Source organism: Branchiostoma lanceolatum, chromosome 10, assembly GCF_035083965.1.
Source record: "Branchiostoma lanceolatum isolate klBraLanc5 chromosome 10, klBraLanc5.hap2, whole genome shotgun sequence".
Taxonomy (NCBI): Eukaryota; Metazoa; Chordata; class Leptocardii; order Amphioxiformes; family Branchiostomatidae; genus Branchiostoma; species Branchiostoma lanceolatum.
The window spans coordinates 11,191,594-11,214,593 of NC_089731.1; the positions used below are offsets into that span (position 1 = coordinate 11,191,594).

General features: G+C 37.2%; 2 protein-coding genes and 1 long non-coding RNA gene across 3 annotated transcripts; all 3 read right to left on the minus strand.

Annotated features, from left to right (window-relative positions):
* Positions 1–102: 102 nt before the first annotated feature.
* LOC136443588 (uncharacterized) lies at positions 103–11,838 on the minus strand. Its single transcript, XM_066440877.1, has 8 exons — positions 11,709–11,838; positions 10,955–11,067; positions 10,767–10,830; positions 10,498–10,586; positions 10,009–10,128; positions 1,468–1,542; positions 740–817; positions 103–484 (listed from the first exon to the last, which is right to left on the minus strand). Exons 2-8 carry the CDS (start codon positions 11,036–11,038, stop codon positions 470–472), a joined length of 525 nt encoding a protein of 174 aa, XP_066296974.1. The 5' UTR covers positions 11,039–11,067; positions 11,709–11,838; the 3' UTR covers positions 103–469.
* Positions 11,839–12,201: 363 nt separating this feature from the next.
* Positions 12,202–16,951, minus strand: LOC136443587 (uncharacterized). The gene is made up of 8 exons (XM_066440876.1): positions 16,841–16,951; positions 16,253–16,350; positions 15,429–15,501; positions 14,752–14,834; positions 14,102–14,242; positions 13,787–13,864; positions 13,128–13,184; positions 12,202–12,848 (listed from the first exon to the last, which is right to left on the minus strand). The coding sequence occupies exons 2-8, from the start codon at positions 16,328–16,330 to the stop codon at positions 12,834–12,836; spliced, it is 525 nt and encodes a 174-aa protein (XP_066296973.1). The 5' UTR covers positions 16,331–16,350; positions 16,841–16,951; the 3' UTR covers positions 12,202–12,833.
* A 2,161-nt stretch (positions 16,952–19,112) lies between these two features.
* On the minus strand, positions 19,113–22,393 carry LOC136443546 (uncharacterized). The gene is made up of 5 exons (XR_010757170.1): positions 21,950–22,393; positions 20,976–21,086; positions 20,661–20,721; positions 20,418–20,506; positions 19,113–19,271 (listed from the first exon to the last, which is right to left on the minus strand). It is a non-coding gene; the product is annotated as an uncharacterized lncRNA (long non-coding RNA).
* Between the last annotated feature and the right edge of the window lie 607 nt (positions 22,394–23,000).

A 23,000-nucleotide genomic window follows, 5' to 3' on the forward strand; every position in this document is an offset into this window, starting at 1 on the left:
CTAGGTTGAAAGCCGCCCAGTAATCTATTCCAACGGCCCCTCCCCTACCTATCCTCAGTGGTTAAAGGGTACTAAAAAGAAGAGGAAGCGAACAAAAGCAGCCTGTATTAGATCCTTATATTGTATCTTATACATTATTCAAGGTACGGCAAAAGATAACAAAAACAACAAAAATAAACGCTACCGATAGCTTAAATTGCGCTCGTGACTACAAATTCCGTCTTATTTCCAAACCTTATTATTGCATAATCTAACTTTCTGTCTTTAAGATTACTTTCATTACTAATCATCTACGTATACAGTAACTTTAGTTCTTCTACTCCTGTATGCCATAAGACATTATAGCGCTAGCGAATGAAACACCAGAATGAAGGTTAGCTGGCCGTGAAATGAAGCATTACACTACAAATTATTTCTCATTTCGTTGATGAGACCCAAATCGTCGTCGAGTCCACTCTGTAGGGTTTTCTCATACCAGCGTCATCTGTAGGAAGAGAGGGGAATATGGTAAGTAGAATTATAGCAACATGATACACAGAAGAGAAAGTCTAAGCCTACTGAACAAAAGAAATACAAAATAAATTATGTCAATACCCATATAGAGCATCCATATTTGTATCTAATTTCCTCATATAATGTTTCTGAAAAATATATTTACAGTCTAAGGTACATTTCTGAGAACAGTATGGGAAAATCAGAAGTATTGTACACCACAGAACTTGCAAGATATTGACAGTACCTCGTACGGAGTTGAGCGCACTTCTGGCGATTCCTTCAGATCTCGGTAGAGGGAGCACACAACAATGATGCCGTACGACTGAAGAACAACAGAGGTCAACAACATTATGTATTATAGTTGCTTGAAAAAATTCGTCTGTGTTGGCAGAAATCATGCTAAAGCAAAGCTGATCTGTAATTTCCAACACAAAAGAATTGGACTTGCTTAAATAAAGTTTCGACGGTCATTTTTGTAATTGCGACTGTCTTTCCTTTACATACTGGAGTCCAGCCTTCATAGGTAGCGGACTAAAGCTAAGAAGACTGGACTCCAGGCTACATTTTTACAGTCTAACTATGATTCAACATGTTGTAGTGTTTCTCTTCTTTCATGCACTGTGTCATTCCATGTTTGTAGGCGTGTCTACAGATATAATAAGGGAGTAGACGAGCGTAGGAATAGAATTGTAGACTAGAAAGAGCGGGAGCTAGAATGGAAGATAGGACAAAAGATCATTGAAGAAACGCATATGATTCAAAGATGGGCAGGAAAAAGAGAAAAGAAAATGTGAAGTATAGGAGGATGGTACAATAAATTCAGAACACACACACACACACACACACACACACACACACACACACACACACACACACACACAAATATATACTAAATATGGTTAAAATTACTTGACAGGGTGGGGGTCTTGTCATGAAACGTCCATAAGAATATTTTGATCTTTCGTTGCTTACCAAGACCACCATGATGATACCGGCAACAGCCAACAGAGCTATGGTAAGAAACCGGAGGAGTTCCGCAAGTCCGACCTTTTGTGGGAAAAAGATTCTAGGTCAGTTCGGTAAAATGTGAACATACGTAACGGTATATACACAATGGCTGTGCGTTACGGGAGTTTGTGTGTTCGAGTGTGCCTAAGAATAGCGGTTATAAATGAATCGTCGAGTGAATTAACGATATATTGGTTTTCACACTGAATTTACTAGACGGAACATACACATGATCAATTATATTTATTTATGATTTTCTTGAGAATCGGAAATAAGTTATATGCATGTGTCTAGTATCACACGGTCGCGGTCAGAAAGTCTATTTGAAAGGAAATGAAAACGTCTGATAAATCACATATATAAGAATGGTCAGAAACTGCTTTTGAAAGAAACATTCCAAGTTCTACCTCAGTAGTAATAGTCCATGGGCCAAGCAGGTTTTTGGTACCAAACAGAGGGACAAAGGGTGACTTACTTTTTTGAAAAGGTTGATTCCTCTACTTTATAATTATGCATGATAACAATGTCAAATGTCCAGCTTTTTAGGAATCATCACGTGATATGGTGACGTCATTAAAATGGACCTCGATTTTTGGGACTTAATTCAGAGGACTGGGACAAAATATCAAACATCAATAATCTTCGGTGAAAATCGGTTTTAGGCAAAAGATACCACAGGAATCACGAAATAGTATGTTTTTGGTTGATATTTTAACTCTATAAGAAGCTATGAGTCTTTGAAGTCTATTTTTTGGGGTAATTTTGTGTAAAAAATGTATTGTTTACTTTCCAAAATCAGGCATTTATTTGGGCTACCTATGGGGTCTTGTGTAATACTTTATGTTAATAGGCCATATCATTTTCTGCATTTTGGGCTTTGAACCAACAAAATCCGTCAAAAATATCAGGAGTTATAAGGATTTTAAGAATTACACACAACGGCCATGTTATTAAGAAGGTCTGTCTGTAATTATACCTTGTAGCAAAGGACAAAATGTCGATTTTTTAAAAATTTTGGGTGGTGGTAAGGTCTTGGTCCAATTGTAGAAAAATGGGTAAGTTTTGCGTTGACTGGTGGTCACCGGTTGCCATGGAAACGGTCATTTTTTTCAAGATGGCGAATCTCTATCCGCAAAGGCTCAATCTCGTCCAGAATAACTAACACCATCTTTGGCCTACAGAAACGCCACCTAATTAACATATATTCTACATGCCTGTTACATATACTTAACATCTTTATCTTGATTTGAACAATAAATAGATTAAGTTGCATAATCATATGTTTTCATTGATTTCTAACATTTACTTTTGACATAAAGGCATTATTCAGGAATTCTTAGCGCTACAAGGAATATTCATGAATTTTCATGAACGTTCATGAATATTCATGAATTTTCATGAACGTTCATGAAGATGAATGTTCAGGATATTCATGAACATTCATGAACGTTCATGAATTTTCATGAATTTTCATGAACGTTCATGAATATTCATGAATGTTCGGGAATGTTCATGAAAATTCATGAATATTCATAAAAATTCATAAATATTCTGAATATTCATTAATGTTCATGAATATGCTGAATATTCATGAACGTTCATGAATATTCATGAATGTTCATGAATATTTCTGAATTTTCATGAACGTTCATGAAAATTCATGAATATTCATGAAAATTCATAGACGTTCATGAATATTCATGAAAATTCATGAAAATTCATGAACGTTCATGAAAATTCATAGATATTCATGAACGTTCATGAATATTCAGCATATTCATGAACATTCATGAACGTTCATGAATGTTCATGAATGTTCATGAATGTTCATGAACGTTCATGAATATTCATGAATTTTCATGAACGTTCATGAATATTCATGAATTTTCATGAACGTTCATGAATGTTCATGAATTTTCATGAACGTTCATGAATGTTCATGAATTTTCATATACGTTCATGAATATTCATGCATTTTCATGAACGTTCATGAAAATTCATAAATAGTCATGAACGTTCATGAACATTCCTGAATATTCATAAATAGTCATGAACGTTCATGAACATTCCTGAATATTCATGAACGTTCATGAATGTTCATGAACGTTCATGAAAATTCATGAATTTTCATGAACGTTCATGAATATTCATGAATTTTCATAAACATTCATGAATGTTCATGAATTTTCAGGAATGTTCATGAACGTTCATGAATATTCATGAATTTTCATGAACGTTCATGAATGTTCATGAATTTTCATGAACGGTCATGAATTTTCATGAATATTCATGAATTTTCATGAACATTCATGAATATTCATGAATTTTCATGAACGTTCATGAATGTTCATGAATTTTAATGAACGTTCATGAATTTTCATGAATATTCATGAATTTTCATGAACATTCATGAATATTCATGAATTTTCATGAACGTTCATGAATGTTCATGAATTTTCATGAACGTTCATGAACATTCATGAACGTTCATGAAAGTTCATGAATTTTGCATGAACGTTCATGAATATTCATGAATTTTCATGAACGTTCATGAATGTTCATGAATTTTCATGAACGTTCATGAACATTCATGAACGTTCATGAATTTTCATGAATGTTCATGAATGTTCATGAACGTTCATGAATATTCATGAATTTTCATGGACGTTCATGAACGTTCATGAATTTTCATGAACGTTCATGAATATTCATGAATTTTCATGAACGTTCATGAATATTCATGAATTTTCATGAACGTTCATGAAAATTCATGAATATTCATGAACGTTCATGAAAATTCATGAACGTTCATGAAGGTCCATGAAAATTCATGAATATTCATGAACGTTCATGAACATTCCTGAACATTCATGAAAATTCATGAACGTTCATGAATGTTCATGAACGTTCATGAAAATTCATGAACATTCATGAATGTTCATGAATTTTCATGATCGTTCATGAATGTTCATGAATTTTCATGAACGTTCATGAATGTTCATGAATTTTCATGAACGTTCATGAATATTCATGAATTTTCATGAACGTTCATGAAAATTCATGAATATTCATGAACGTTCATGAAAATTCATGAACGTTCATGAAGGTCCATGAAAATTCATGAATATTCATGAACGTTCATGAACATTCCTGAACATTCATGAAAATTCATGAACGTTCATGAATGTTCATGAACGTTCATGAAAATTCATGAACATTCATGAATGTTCATGAATTTTCATGATCGTTCATGAATGTTCATGAATTTTCATGAACGTTCATGAATTTTCATGAATATTCATGCCTTTTCATGAAAGTTCATGAACGTTCATGAATGTTCATGAATATTCATGAACGTTCATGAATTTTCATGAACGTTCATGAATATTCATGAATTTTCATGAACGTTCATGAATGTTCATGAATTTTCATGAACGTTCATGAATATTCATGAATGTTCGGGAATGTTCATGAACGTTCATGAATATTCATGAATTTTCATGAACGTTCCTGAAAATTCATAAATATTCATGAATATTCATGAATGTTCATGAATTTTCAGGAATGTTCATGAACATTCATGAACGTTCATGAAAATTCATAGATATTCATGAACGTTTCATAGATATTCATGAATATTCATGAATTTTCATGAACGTTCATGAATATTCATGAATTTTCATGAACGTTCATGAATGTTCTTGAATTTTCATGAATTTTCATGAACGTTCATGAATGTTCATGAATTTTCATGAACGTTCATGAATTTCCATGAACGTTCATGAATATTCATGAATTTTCATGAACGTTCATGAATGTTCATGAATTTTCATGAACGTTCATGAATATTCATGAATGTTCGGGAATGTTCATGAATATTCATGAATATTCATGAATTTTCATGAACGTTCCTGAAAATTCATAAATATTCATGAATATTCATGAATGTTCATGAATTTTCAGGAATGTTCATGAACATTCATGAACGTTCATGAACGTTCATGAATTTTCATGAACGTTCATGAATATTCATGAATTTTCATGAACGTTCATGAATGTTCATGAACGTTCATGAATATTCATGAATGTTCGGGAATGTTCATGAACGTTCATGAATATTCATGAATTTTCATGAACCTTCATGAAAATTCATTAATATTCATGAATATTCATGAATGTTCATGAATTTTCAGGAATGTTCATGAACGTTCATGAATATTCATGAATTTTCATGAACGTTCATGAATGTTCATGAATTTTCATGAACGTTCATGAATATTCATGAATGTTCGGGAATGTTCATGAACGTTCATGAATATTCATGAATTTTCATGAACGTTCATGAAAATTCATGAACGTTCATGAATATTCATGAATGTTCATGAACGTTCAGGAATGTTCATGAACGTTCATGAATATTCATGAATTTTCATGAACGTTCAGGGAGCACACCCCAGTTTATTTGGTGTTTCAATTGGAGGCTGCGCACCCTCCAGTCTAGGTACTGTCTCTTCCAGGGAAGTATTCCGAAGTAAATCAACTGTGTATGGGATGAAAGCCTATCCCTTCCGCTAGAGGACCAGCTGAGTTCTGTTTCTTCTACCTCTCTGATTTTGGTAAATCAGGAGACAAAAACATAATTTTCACGTCAAAAATGATGGTCAAATTTTGGCACTTTTGTGTAGGTTCATGAAAATTCATGAATTTTCATGAATATTCATGAATGTTCATGAATTTTCAGGAATGTTCATGAACGTTCATGAATATTCATGAATTTTCATGAACGTTCATAAACATTCAAGAACGTCATGAATATTCATGAATTTTCATGAACGTTCATGAATTTTCATGAACGTTCATGAATGTTCATGAATTTTCATGAACGTTCATGAATGTTCATGAATTTTCATATACGTTCATGAATATTCATGCATTTTCATGAACGTTCATGAATTTTCATGAACGTTCATGAATATTCATGAATTTTCATAAACATTCATGAATGTTCATGAATTTTCAGGAATGTTCATGAACGTTCATGAATATTCATGAATTTTCATGAACGTTCATGAATGTTCATGAATTTTCATGAACGGTCATGAATTTTCATGAATATTCATGAATTTTCATGAACATTCATGAATATTCATGAATTTTCATGAACGTTCATGAATGTTCATGAATTTTAATGAACGTTCATGAATTTTCATGAATATTCATGAATTTTCATGAACATTCATGAATATTCATGAATTTTCATGAACGTTCATGAATGTTCATGAATTTTCATGAACGTTCATGAACATTCATGAACGTTCATGAAAGTTCATGAATTTTGCATGAACGTTCATGAATATTCATGAATTTTCATGAACGTTGAAACTTCATGAATGTTCATGAATTTTCATGAACGTTCATGAACATTCATGAACGTTCATGAATTTTCATGAATGTTCATGAATGTTCATGAACGTTCATGAATATTCATGAATTTTCATGGACGTTCATGAACGTTCATGAATTTTCATGAACGTTCATGAATATTCATGAATTTTCATGAACGTTCATGAATATTCATGAATTTTCATGAACGTTCATGAAAATTCATGAATATTCATGAATGTTCATGAATTTTCAGGAATGTTCATGAACATTCATGAACGTTCATGAAAATTCATAGATATTCATGAACGTTTCATAGATATTCATGAATATTCATGAATTTTCATGAACGTTCATGAATATTCATGAATTTTCATGAACGTTCATGAATGTTCTTGAATTTTCATGAATTTTCATGAACGTTCATGAATGTTCATGAATTTTCATGAACGTTCATGAATTTCCATGAACGTTCATGAATATTCATGAATTTTCATGAACGTTCATGAATGTTCATGAATTTTCATGAACGTTCATGAATATTCATGAATGTTCGGGAATGTTCATGAATATTCATGAATATTCATGAATTTTCATGAACGTTCCTGAAAATTCATAAATATTCATGAATATTCATGAATGTTCATGAATTTTCAGGAATGTTCATGAACATTCATGAACGTTCATGAACGTTCATGAATTTTCATGAACGTTCATGAATATTCATGAATTTTCATGAACGTTCATGAATGTTCATGAACGTTCATGAATATTCATGAATGTTCGGGAATGTTCATGAACGTTCATGAATATTCATGAATTTTCATGAACGTTCATGAAAATTCATTAATATTCATGAATATTCATGAATGTTCATGAATTTTCAGGAATGTTCATGAACGTTCATGAATATTCATGAATTTTCATGAACGTTCATGAATGTTCATGAATTTTCATGAACGTTCATGAATATTCATGAATGTTCGGGAATGTTCATGAACGTTCATGAATATTCATGAATTTTCATGAACGTTCATGAAAATTCATAAATATTCATGAATATTAATGAATGTTCATGAATTTTCAGGAATATTCATGAATGTTCATGAATTTTCAGGAATGTTCATGAACGTTCATGAATATTCATGAATTTTCATGAACGTTCATAAACATTCAAGAACGTCATGAATATTCATGAATTTTCATGAACGTTCATGAATATTCATGAATGTTCGGGAATGTTCATGAATATTCATGAATATTCATGAATATTCATGAATGTTCATGAATTTTCAGGAATGTTCATGAACATTCATGAACGTTCATGAACGTTCATGAATTTTCATGAACGTTCATGAATATTCATGAATTTTCATGAACGTTCATGAATGTTCATGAACGTTCATGAATATTCATGAATGTTCGGGAATGTTCATGAACGTTCATGAATATTCATGAATTTTCATGAACGTTCATGAAAATTCATTAATATTCATGAATATTCATGAATGTTCATGAATTTTCAGGAATGTTCATGAACGTTCATGAATATTCATGAATTTTCATGAACGTTCATGAATATTCATGAATTTTCATGAACGTTCATGAAAATTCATAAATATTCATGAATATTAATGAATGTTCATGAATTTTCAGGAATTTTCATGAACGTTCATGAATATTCATGAATTTTCATGAACGTTCTTGAATATTCATGAATTTTCATGAACGTTCATGAATATTCATGAATTTTCATGAACGTTCATGAAAATTCATGAATTTTCATGAATATTCATGAATGTTCATGAATTTTCAGGAATGTTCATGAACGGTCATGAATATTCATGAATTTTCATGAACGTTCATAAACATTCAAGAACGTCATGAATATTCATGAATTTTCATGAACGTTCATGAATATTCAGAAACCATGCTCTTGAGCCTGACTTACCTTTTGTCATGTAAGTGAGTATGCTATTCGTGTCATTAGCATTATTGAAATATAAATCTTTCTTATTGATTGTGCACATCATGCAACCATGTCGTTGGTCTTCATTAACGTACCTTACAGGTCGAAATTTATGAGAATTCATTCGTCCCTTTTTGACTTATCCAACTACATAAAATAACCTATCCTTCCTTGTTCGAAACGTAAAGATAGACCATGTGAAGGTTAACATTCTGCATTTGCTCGCAAACGTTGTCCCTCTAGTTAGGTGGCGTTTCTGTAGGCCAAAGATGGTGTATTCTGGACGAGATTGAGCCTATTCGGATAGAAATCCGCCATCTTTAAAAAAATGACCGTTTCCATGGCAACCGGTAACCACCAGTTAACCCAAAACTTACCCATTTTTCTACAATTGGACCAAGGCCTTACCACCACCCAAAATTTTAAAAAAATCGACATTTTGTCCTTTGCTACAAGGTATGATTACAGACAGACCCTCTTAAAATTACCCAAGATGCATTGCGATATTTGCGGCGATTTGATAACATGGCCGTTGGGTGTAATTCTTAAAACCCTTATAACTCCTGATATTTTTGACGGATTTTGTTGTTTCAAAACCCAAAATGCAGAAAATGATATGGCCTATCAACATAATGCATTACACAAGGCCCCATAGGTAGCCCAAATAAATGCCTGATTTTGGAAAGTAAACAATACATCTTTTACACAAAATTACGCCCAAAAATAGACTTATAGAGTTAAAATATCAACCAAAAACATACTATTTCGTGATTCCTGTGGTATCTTTTGGCTACAAACCGATTTTCACCGAAGATTATTGATGTTTGATATTTTATCCCAGTCCTCTGAATTAAGTCGCAAAAATCGAGGTCCATTTTAATGACGTGATAATTCCTAAAAAGCTGGACATTTGACATTGTTATCATGCATAAATATAAAGCAGAGGAATTAACCTTTTCAAGAAAGTAAGTCACCCTTTGTCCCTCTGTTTGGTACCAAATGGCTATTTTGAGGGACCTGGCCCATATAATCCAAAAAGTATTTTTGCTCGTTTAGGAGCTAACGATTGTAACAATGCAATTGGTGTGGGTGTGAGAATGGGGGTCTAGGAGAACATGCAACTCTCAGATAGTGTCTCACCGTGAATTACTTACCGGGTCTGGTCCTACACTCAAGGCAAACGTCACCACCCCTGCATAGATGGCCAAAGCGGTCACGAGGGCAAGATGCAGGCCCGCCCAGATAACCCAGACCAGGCACAGTGTGGGGTTGTTCTGCAAACGCAAATAACACATTTCGGTCAGTCATACAACTATGTAAAAACGGGCAACTGACTTCGGTTGGGGAGGTAAAATGCGGTGGAAGGAGAGGGTTGGGCCCCGCCTATCAATACCGTGTCCTAGACACAGCGGATAACAACCCACTGCCTCTACGGCCTCAAAAGGCCTTTTACCTTTATACAACTATACCGCCAAGCTAGTGAAATTTGGTTGATTTTCAGACTTCTGAGTTACCAACTAGAAATTACATGGTAAACCCAGATTACAAATACGCATGCTGAAGTTAGCACTACAAGACAATAAAGAGGTTTTGCAACGTCATCACAGTTAGTTTGCCACATTTCTGATGACGTCATGACTTACGTGGGTTGCACCAATGATGAGCAGGATTGCGACCAGTACCGACACGCCGAACACAGCCACGCCGACGATGACTTCTTCAGTGGGAGTGACTAGATAACAGCAAAACGTAAGTCATCTTTCGTGTAACGCACCCATAAAGGCGTTCTATCAACAATCGGACTGCTTCCATTTCAACCACACTTTGGCAGAAAGTCCTTCACTGACTGTCCTTAGCTCAATATACTTGTACTCTATTATCATCTCTATGAAAATGTACATGAATCTCTTACCAGCATTCCCCATGGCTTGAATCCATCGGTACACATAGAAACCAGCAGTCACAAATGAGAGAACCTGAAACATGAAACGTTAACGTTCAAAACCAAACTCTCTTTATTATGAGCCAAACATGAACAATACTGTTGCAAGAATATTAGTTGAACAACCGCAAAAGGGAAAAGAAGACACGGGTCTTTACCAAATGTAGGACTCCTATAACTATTGATCCTGTACGAAGACTGCAGCAGCCACAACAGCTGGCCCGGAGACGAATGCAGCACATGACGGTCTCACAGCGCCGACTAGCGGTTTCTAGAAAAATAGCAGGTATCAAGGTCAAGTGTCAACAGTACATCGTTCAGACAACACGAACATGATATCAGCGATATGGTATCCTTAGTGTGAGAGTCAAATTAACCACCGCATGCCCAAAGAATGTCCAAAGAACAAAAATTCTAATCCGTTACATGCCATGAAATCGTTTTCTTTGCAGACTGGTGTTTTACATGTACAGTGCCTGTAACACGCGTGTTTAATCTTGCAGCACTAACTGAAAACGGTAGCGAACTGTGCCCTTTCCACTAAGGTGGCTACCGGCGTCTGTCTAGTCAATCTGCATGGGCGTACAACTCGCAGCCATGACCTGACGCGATCTTTAGAAATGTGTACATTTCCCACGCTAGGCACTAAACTATGTTAAACGTGCTTAATCCAAGAACGCTATGTGCCACATGTTAACTGCCTATAACCGTGGCATATATATACCCTGTAAAATCATCTTAAAAAACGTACCTCAAGAGCTCCAAATATACATATTAAGTCACAAGCCGATTGCCACATGCACTAGATGCGATTCGAATCGATAGTGTCAATTCGAACTGAACACTGTAATTGTTGACATGACGGGCAGCACTTAAAAGCTACTGAGTATTGTGATAACGGTAGATAAAAACCTTAGAGAAGTTCTCTTGACAGATCCCACCGCATGTAGACCGAACCTTGCTGGTGAAAGACTCAGGTCTGGCCAGGAATGTCGTTGAACAAGTTCCGTGATGATCACACAGCGGTGACAGTTATAACGTTGTATTATGGGAAGGGGGCAAAACTCGGCCAAGGCCGACGTCTGGTGGTTATCTACATGTATAGGCGGATCTTGTGTGACAGAGCATCACGTCTTCTCTGCACTCTGACTTTCTTTACGGACCACACCCTGGCGTGACCAAGTAACGAAGCCAAGATTTCAGGTCGCCAACCGTGGCAGTCGGCATCTTACAACTCCCCTTTATCTTCTTCCAGTCGTTGCCAGAATACAAAAACTGCTAGATACAGTCAGTGAAAACCATTTTCGGTGCAGAAGTTTCTTTTACACCCACACATGTCTTGTGTATATTTTTATTAGCACACTTGCGTAAAAAACTTCAATTAAGATAAATACACGTACAACAATCATATTGAAATTCAATGTTTTATTACAGTGGCATAGTGTGGTGAACGTCAAGTTGAAAGGGCAGCAACACAATTTCACAGTAATAAATATGATTTCAAACAGAGTAAATTTTACAATTTGTGAATTAACTATACTTAAACCAGCATAACTCTCCAAACACAAAAAGACAGAACAGATCCCATAAATAAACTGTCGTGTAGGTTATATATCAAGTTAACTGTTGGACTGCTGAAAATACTTGTATTAGATTGAACACGTCTGAAATGCACCAAGCATACCAGCACTATCAGCTGCAAATCCATTCAATTGAGAAACTCAGCTTCATGTCATTAAACGTGTAGCAATGATTCTGTGAATGCTTCATTTTGGTCTTATCAATAGGCACAGCTGGTCTCTGTTTACATTTACAACATGCAAGGCCTGTAGATTATGTAATTTGAAACTCTACATTTTAACTTGTTGTGTATAGACGTAAGAATATCTACATGCAGCTGTTATCACTACACTCGTGTTTGGCAATATGAAACAGATCGGAGATGGGAGAAAAAAATCATTGACGGGATCTGTCTTAATTTCATTCGAAGTTGATTTAAAAAAGAAAACTAAGAAAAATATGACGTCCTCTCTTCTCTCACACAGGCTGTATCTGTAAAGAATGAGACAAGGAATAAAAATATTATACTAGTATCAACGTGTAGAAAGTATAGAATGTAAAAACACAGATTGGCGTTTGAAACTGGGCGTTCAAAGTACGATTTTCCATACTTTTCTTCAACAAACATAAGGACCCCCCCACTCTCAAAAGTGATGCAAAACGGGATAACAGTGTCTATAGATATAAAATGAAATTAGGTCATAGAATATTATGAATTGATAGAAACGTTAGCTATATTTAGAATGTCCAGACCCCCCTCAGAGGACCTACCTGCTGTCCATCCTTTAGTTCGTGGTAATAAGAGAGCACAATCACGATGCCGAAAATCTGTGATACAACACAAATGACATATCAGACATGGGGAGTAGGCGGCTGTATTTTTTCGTCAGTTAATAACATATACATAATAAGCTTCAAATTAAGAGGAAACAAAGAGAGACCCAACGAAAGTAGAAAGACAAAATGAAAGAAGGCGTGGACTCTTGCACAAATTGTTGACTGAGAGAGATCGCCTGGAGTGAAAATTGGAAACAGAAAGACCGAACAAAGAAATTAAAGATAGGAAAGTGAGCACACACATAAAGACATGAAAATGATGAACGCTTTCAAAAATACGAGTTTCGCACAGGACCAGTCTGCACGTCACAGAAGGGACATACGTCATATCCGTCACTATTCGAACGCCTTCGAGACGTTCGAATGTGGCACGCGTGCGTTGTTAGAACGCGTTCGAATGTCTTAAGTAAGTACATTGTGTCATGTAGAATTTGCACTATTCATAGTCTTACGAGACTGCTGATTGGCTACCTAATGTCTGACGTATACCCAGTGAGGCGTGCGTCAGTTTGGTGGTCTGCGGAAGTTTGTTTGATCACCTGTGTTGTCCTCTATAACAAGATTAATGAATTTTTAGATCTAAAGTTACTTACCAAGAAAATGATGATTACGACGGCGATGGCAAGAGTGATGATGGCAGGGATGAGGGTGATTGGGATGAAGACTCCCGTCTGTTGGAACATATCAGAAGCAATTCAAAAATCTCAAAGAGTCAGCAAGACGCAGCAAGTTTCTTAATTGTTCTCTTTGTCTGATTCTAAAGCTTCATATTCAAAGAACCCAACACTTGACGACGTCAGGTCCTTACAAAACCTTCAGGGTAACTCACATATGGAAAAATCTTACTAGCATGCTAAAAGGACACGGGAACATCTTTTACCAAACTTTAACTATAGGTTACTAATTACCAGCGCTACGACAGCTCCTGCAACAGCCAGTCCGAAGGCACCGCCGATCGAGACCACGCCCACATAAGCACCCAGGGCGATCTCTATGAGCAGGTGGATGAACGCCCAGACGACCCACAACAGACACAGGCCTCGCCTCTCCTGCACGGGGGGATCACAAGATCATGACCTTGGCGTTAGAATTTAATTTCGCGGTAGAGAGAAAATTGAGTGTTTGCGGTAGTGCTGCGTACCTAAACGTAACATCAGGTACCGGTACAGGTACCGGTACAGAGGTTTAGGTACAGGTCCGGACCAGTATCTGTACAGTTTGAGAAATTAACATGTGTTTTTCTGAACTTCTTCAATAATGACAGAAACATAAATAAACTCTTTTCAACCTGTCAGTATCTTTATTCAAAGAACATTACTTGCTCCCCCCGGCCCCATGGGCCTTGCTATAAAAACTCCCGGCCTGCCTGAATGATCTGTTGCATTGTTACGCTGTTCCAAGGTATCGCTTTGGTCACGTTTGGTGTTGCGGCGTGGATTTCGTATTCGTATCCGTAAAACTGTCGCTCACTCAAAAAAAAAAATACAAAAAGGTTCTAGTTCTTGTCATCTATTGCATCTTAAGAGCATTCATGAAGAGGGAAAGAGGTACAACCTACTTTAGCCACACCGACGATCAGCACAATGGCGATGGCGACAGACACGCCCATGACTCCGATCCCGGCGGCATTATACGCGATGGCTGTACGTGAGAAAGACAACGATGGGTCTCATCATTCAATGAATGAAGACATGTAGTGTACACTTTTGACCGAACAAGCTTAGTACAGGTCACAACAAAGACAGAACATGCACATGTTGGTAAAAGTATCGTATATACGTTCGGCTTCTTCTCGCTTCTTGGTAATGATGGAAATATAGGATTGTGTGGGTTTAGCTATGGTCGGTTTGTATCAAAACGCATCAGGAACATAAAATTGTCAGTGCTGCTCATATGTCTAAAGACAAAGTGAGGAAATCTACTTGTCTGGACGACTAGCTTGTGCTACACAATCTTCCTCTTTCCTGGCTTATTGGGTCTCCTCCCCGAGGGCCCTGACCAGTGGAAAGACTGCTAGAAGCTTGGTTTAGTGAGGCTACAAGTACAATGTATCTGGACGACCCCCCCTCCCCCCGAATTTTTAAGTACTACAAAATTTAAGTACATGTATATCAGATCATATTACACGGACGAGCAAACAAAGAAACAGACGAACAAATATGTTTTTCTTAACCAAAAAAAAAATTATGTAAAAAGAGGAAAACAGAAGAAGCGGGGATGCGGGGGTTTCCTTACCACTGGTAACGTTAATCAAAATGTCCTGGTACAGCGACCACCCGAAGAATCCTCCTCCCAACAAGGATAGAAACTGTCAAATTGAAGATTAAAAAATCGCATCAACAGAGTACTAGTACATTAGTATCTGGTCTCAAGAGTGTGTATCTTTTAAACCTTTTGATCAGACAGAAATTGAAACACATTGAGCTAATATCAAATCAACCCTTGTATTACAGAGAGAAGAATGTCAAACGAAAACAGAAGCCCGTTTTACACTTCTTTTCTGAACTTGTCGTACTAAATATCGTAGTCTACCGTTGAATTTCTGTCATATACGACAGCTTCGTGAGTGTAAAGAGAAATGAAGTGAAGTCACTTCAACTTCGGAGGCAGGAGTATACTTACGAAGTAGATGTCACTGTACATCTCTGTACACTCAGAAAAAGGTCTACGAGAGACGTAGACTGCGATGTCTAGTAAGACAATTAAAAGAAAACAAGCGCAAAGTCTGTCAAGGTGCTTCCACCAATGTCCTCAACTGTGCTCACAAATGTCGTATCCAGGGCTCATTTCTAACAATTTGAATAATTTACAAAAATCCATCTTTCTACAGAAATCTTATGATTCAAAACGTGGGTCACTTCATTTTCCACTGTCTTCAAAAAAGAAGTCAAACCCAACCATAGTTAACATAGAACTTTCACAGTAGACTAGATAACTATTTCGATTTCCATGTATCTCCATGTACCTGTTTGTCTGCAATTAGCCTTTGGGGCATGAACTTGCAATAAAGTTATTATTATCAATCGTATTAGACTGCAAAAGCAGGAACGGTTTCTTACCAAATAAATGATTGCGACAACAAGGGATCCACTATTAAGACTGCAGCAGCAGCATTTGGTGAGACGACAGCAAGCCATGTTTGTTCAACGGTGCACTTCTAGAAAAATAAGAACCAGTTCAGTTGAACGTTCGAACGTTCGAACGTTCGAGATTCGAAAATTCGGTGTTCTAGGTCGAGTTCGGACCCACAGCGCATGTAGAACTCTGGGAACGAGGACATCTAGAGTCACAGCTTTATACTTTTTTGAGTGTTTTCCTTAGATAAAACGTCAATTATATGACTACTTCAGAAAGACGATGTTACCAAAACGTTCAACATTTCTTTACCGAAACCTTGAGATTTACAGGTCTGCATGTGGTATGAACTGCTAAACTAGTTATCCTCTATAGAGTAAGATCAAACCAGTGAACAACCACCGTGAGTACCATCGATATAAATCTGGTATATCACCAGCAAAGTCACCTGTTTTAAAAAGGGAAAGGTAGCGACGGAAAGCATTTGAAATATACATTGATCTTAAACTATTGCCACAAGTCTGTGAGGTTATGAAATGACGACATGACAACATAAAACATGTGTACGTCACCTGTTATGGTTTTCACCCCATCCGTAACATTACGTATGGAGGAAGATAGGAAAGTCCTCTTGTACAGGTTTCCACACACTTGCACCGAGTGGGAGGGGGGCGCATTGTTTTTACTGTAGTCATGTGTACAAGGTCAGGGGCTAGCATTAGCACCATGCAATATAACGTTACCCAACGCTTCTCCGTTTACATGGGCTTCTATATGGATATCTTCTCACGTCACATGTACACTATTGTTTACCACGTATGGAATCCAGTAAACAAAGACAGGAAAGAACATGATAGTCTGAAAGGGTGACGAGAAAAGCGGGTGTAAGAAAGTTTATTTACATGTTTTTGTGGCGAGAAATACCGTGTACACGTTGGTAAGAAGTGGAAATGGCACTAGAAATCATTATTGTTTACGAATGCTATATATATTCAGACGCATGCGTAACGTTATACGTAAGTTGTGCATGATTGGAAGAATGGACAGTCTATGACGTTATATGTTACATATTTGTCATGATAGAAGAACTTGGACGAAAATATGGTACTGAAAAGAGGTGAATACTATCTAAAAATGAAAGAGTGATTTTGTTATCTGTTTTTATGATTGTAACAGTTCTAAAACATGCATATTATGGACAGGAATATTGTGATGATTTCATATTGATTTTATAATGGTAACGTTACTACTTGGAATCATATATACTCACGAAGAATTCAGACAAAGCAGCCAGCAGGTATAGTCTGTTCTTTTCAACATAATGTGATACATGTACATGTAATCAATGCTAGCATAGCAGAACAACCTACGTCGCAAGATCCCTTTTATAAGTGTGAAGGGATACAAAAGTCTAGTCTTCGTTATTCCATTTTGAATATCAATATGTGCATTCTTAGTTCCAAATTGACATCTATAAAATTACAGTGGTGTATAAAGACTGTTCGTGTTGTTTACTAAAGTCTTTTCCAAGTTGACAACGTGTATCTTTGAACAGGAGAGTGACTCTATATCTCAAACATATAGACGAAACGGAAGATCGTTGCCTAGTAGGTCTACGAATCATGTCTTAGTTTCCAGTAGTAGGAGCACACAACCACGACGCCATACAGCTGAAATATGGACAAATATCACATATACGATATACGAACAAAATTATACAATACAAAAGTTTCATATGCATATGGAAAAAGAGAGAACGGGACGAAAATCAAAAGGTGATAAGTAAAGGTAATAATATCAATGAACGATGCAATAATGTCTAACTACTGTAAAAGGGGAAATATTCGCGGTGGTTTTATGTTCGCAGTTTTCGCGGTGGCCGCAAACTTAAAAACCACCGCGAACATTTTCCATTTTGCAGTATAAGCCTGTATGGCAGTTTCAACCGCGAACTTGAAACCGCAGCGAACAGTTCATTTTCCTCCTACCGCGAAACTAAATCCCCGCAAACATTTGCTCTTTTACAGTATATATCTAAAAAAAGACTATTCATGATCAAATAAACTATACAAGAAAAACGCTTACCAAGAAAGGACTTATCACAAAAAAGAAGACCAATGCCAGAACAGCAGCCACCAAGATGACAGTTCCATATGTCGCCGACAACATCGTTCCTTCGGTCTGTTAATCAATACGTTCTGTCAGTTTAGCTTTTATTTTGATTTGATTTAATTAATCTTTAGGGTGGTCCCTTCAGTTAACTAAGTGTAACTGATTTCCAAGGGAGCCCTCATTACATGACAAATCATAGCAAATCAGGATACAAAAGGATAGCTTAACATATAGAGAAGTTTATTGCAAGTTCATGCCCGTGGGCTAATTGCAAATACATGGTAGAAACATAGAGAAAAACATACATGCGTCAGTAAACTGTGTCTGACTTAGACTGAATGAGTAATCAAGTAACAATTATGTAACACAAAATAGGAATGATCAAACATAGGAGTAATAAATCAAACAACTCAGATAATTCAAAACAGTAACAACTCAAAATCACAAAGGTCATTAAACTTTAAGTACCAACCAGTCCAAAGTAGAAACATTCGTGAGTCTAATTAAGAAAGGTTGTTACTAAGAAATTATGTTGCTATTCAGTTTTGTTTCAGTACATTTCTATTGAGTCTACGCCTATCATACATGTACCTGGGAAATCAATAGTGACAGTTTTATTATCTAGTTAAAGACATGTTGAATTCGAAACACAGAATTCTCACTGACTTTCTACATTTCTCTCTTTGGATCTCTGGAAGTTATATTTGAGATAACGATAGCCCATAGTAACGTCTACATAAGAAGTTACTATATAATAAGTACCTGAAGAGTTACTTCCTCGATGGATGCCCCACCAAAGGCGTGCACCAGTAAGGCGATCGACAAGGCTGTGGCAAGGAGTAGGTGGAAAACCGCCCATACGATCCATACCAAACATAGGTTGTAGTTTTTCTGCAAAACACAGAGTGGTTATTCAAAGTATGATAGACTTAAGATTCGTATCAGTACACTTCAATAAGAAACAAGAGTTCGAAAATCTCATACCTCCGGGTGATATTCGTTTGTGAATTTCTCGTTTAATTCATTGTGAATTTCTCGCTCTATGCGGGACAAACTTTGGACACAGGCCAAGCCAACCTCCCGAGTCCCGATCCTAGGCCTGCAAGTCTCCGTTTACACCATCTTCCACCACATCCTGTCACTATACAATATTCAAATAACTATGGACACACACACCATGACAAAAAACAAACACGCAATCTGAAAACAATACCTTCGTTTTCATGGAGATAATGAAATCACGGAGCACACAGTGTTCATTTAACTATCTGTTAGAGCTGATAGTAATACAACGGGCTTAGCATGCCCGTAGCCAGGATTTTGAAGGGGGGGGGGGTTCTTTTTAATGTTTGAGGGACCAGCGATCGCCGTAGGCACGAGACGAGCGCCGCTGGCGCGAGCTTCCAAGGGGGGGTCCGGGGGTATGCCCCCCCGGGAAATTTGAAAAATTGAACCTTCTCATATGGCATTTCCTGTGTTTTTGAGAGGATTTCAAAGAAAGAAATCAGAGACAAAGTTAGCAGTTTTTCTAGGATTTTAGCTTCGCTGGTGATACAAATAGATCCACCTTGAAAAAAAAAACAGTGGACGTTAAAAAGTGGACCATCGAGCGTTTCAAAATCTAAGAATTGAACCTTCTGAAAGGGTGTTTCCTGTGTTTTTGAGAGAATTTCAGAGGAAAAAGCAGACACAAAGTTTTTTTTCTAGGATTCTAGCCTCTGTGGCATTGCTGGTGATACCAATAAGTCCACCTTGAAAAAAATCTTGAACATTAAAAAGTGGACCTTCAAGCCTGTGAAAGTGGACCTTCAAGCCAATGGGGGGGTTCTTCCGAACCCCCCCCCCCCCCCCCCCCCCCCTGGCTACGGGCATGCTTAGACTGTGTGGCTGATTTCACTTCCAGGCTAGGTTAGTACAAGCATTGAGGACAGGACCCAGATGTTCATTTACATGGCAAACGGCATGTTGCCACCCCCCCCCCCCCACACACACACACCCAGTCTGTACTGGTTTGAACTTTGATGACACCTTTCTCACCTTCAAGATACCAACGATGAGGACGATGGACACCAGGATAGACAACGCGTAGAAAATGACACCGGTGATCTCAGCAGGTCTAATTGGCTCTACGGGAAATTCATCACAAGAAATGCTGTTTTTGTTTGATATCGAATAGTCCAGACATAGTACGAAGTGGAGAATAAACTGTAAATTCTATGTAACGTAATGCGTAACGTGTGTATTGTGAAGTCATTGCAACAATGAAAAAGAGCCTTCTACCTGTTTCAAATATTACGCCATACAACGAGAATGCTGCCAGGCCACCCAACATAGAGAGGATCTGTAAATAAAAGGAAGGACACACTATTGTAGCAGATTGAATAAGCCTAAATGTTTACAATCATTTTGGAAAATATCATTATGTTTTATATAAATAGCTTGAAGTGTAACCAAGGGTGCAACTGAATAACAATCAAGAACATGTGCTCGGGTGCGAACCATATGTCTTAGCACCTAGAATAATTCTGTCTAAATTTCTAAGAAAACACACATTTGAATTCATTACCGACAAAGAAGAGTGACATTTCAAGTTACCAGATGGACGATCCCAACAAATATCGAGCCATGGCGGAGAGTACAACAGCCGCAGAAGCTGTCCTGGAGACGACAACGGCACATCGCTGTGGAAATGCGCCACCTATGTTGCTACACAGGAATGACAGTAAGCGTTGTGATTGCTATCTATACCAAAGGATGCGTACGTACGAAACAACATGTCTGCGTGTCCGTCGCTTGATATACGTTTTTTGTACGCTCTTGTGCATTATTTTCAAAGCGCCAGTGACTTCTCTTCTTTTGTCCGGGTGGTTTTCATTTAGATAAAGGTTGTACACAAGACGAAAAGTACAATGTCACGGGAGAGTGTTTAAACATAGCAACGCACATTGGGAGCATAGGTCATTTTTGTCGACCCAGTCATAGGCGTCGACCAAATTTTGGATTATCTGGTTCATTGACTGTATACAATGAGCCTTGTCTGTTTACAAGATTCCTGCACAAAACGCAAACTGTCTTGTCGGTATATATACCTCAAACTCAACGGCAGTAGGTATGATACAGAATTGAAAACATCAAATGAAATATCGTATAAGATGCTTAGATATAAGTACTATTCCTTTGAGATATTCTATATCAACATGAAAGAACAAATTTGTACGATTTGTTGTCAGTCAACATGGACGCCGTTCATACGCTACACGTATACTGTACGCTAGGTCACACTTATTGAATCACGGGTGAATACTTGAGACTTTTTCTTAGTTTGCTATAGTCTAAAGTCTTCATTCTACTCTAAACTGTTGACAATACAATGTGATTGACAACGCATTCGTGCATGCAAAGGTATGTTTGTTATCCGGGTTAAAAATAGACTGAAGAGGTAAAATATTGTCGACGTCAACGCATTTTGTCGATTTTATCAACCAGTACTGAATAATCAATACAAAACATGTGTACTAGAGAATCTAATGATAGTCCAAAATGTTGACAAGGACGCACTGTAAACTTACCAAAATCGAGAATACCTAGTCCCTGTCTGTCGCCTTGAGAGAAGTTGAATGGCCCTGAAACAAAGAAAGTGTTCTTAACTTCTTACGACAAAGATCTGGATAAGGTTCGTAGGAGATTGTAGAACGATCGCCTCGTTCACAATTGTCGTGATTTATCGGCAATGGCCGCCCGGTATACTTGCTGGGCCGGTCAGGAGTTAAATCTACCTGATCAGACACGTAGTTGAAAAGATATGCGGTGGGTTGGGCACACGTTCTTTTGTGTGGTAGGCGTTCAGTTCTGAGGAATGAAGATAAGTCGACTGTTTGCGTCAGTCAGGAAATTTAGTGATTAAGGCTTATTGGCTCTTTCCCAATTAACCAGAGTGGGAAAAAACGTACGGATTTGAAGTCCTTCGTACTGCTTTACCGCAGCCCTAGCTTCTCCTTGCAGAACACAATCGATTCGAGTTGACATAAACACATATATTGTAACAGTAAGATATCAACTTAAACGCAAAGGACACTATTATTAGCCAGCACAAGGTCCTCTTGGGGCTAATGATAGGGCCTGGTAAGTTGACCGAGCAATGTCCATAGGGTACAAGGGCTACGAAGGTGCAATGGCTTCAATTGACTTACTCAATATTAATATTAATGTCAACTACGTATTCCTGAATGAGTCTGGCGGAGATTACGACTTTACATATCACAACAACAGTACAGTTGAACCGAAAATTATTTTTTTTTATATTGATGTTGTGCTAGCATACAGTCAGTGAATGTCACAAAAGCTTGCAAAGGGGGCGGATCACGGTGCAACAATGATTATGTTCACGTCAGTACAGTTCTAAACAGGGCGCTATCACCCAGTAATAATGTACCAACATGGAAAGGTAGAAAAAAAGGAATATGTGTATGGTTGTTAATGTGTTCAATGATATTTGTATCGTATTGACATTCACACGCAGTCCTCCCCCACATGATGTGTGGAATAACCCAAACATCATACGATGGCTACTCTCAAGGTGAAGGCTTAGTTAGTAGCCGGACAATGACCTTATGTGTAAGG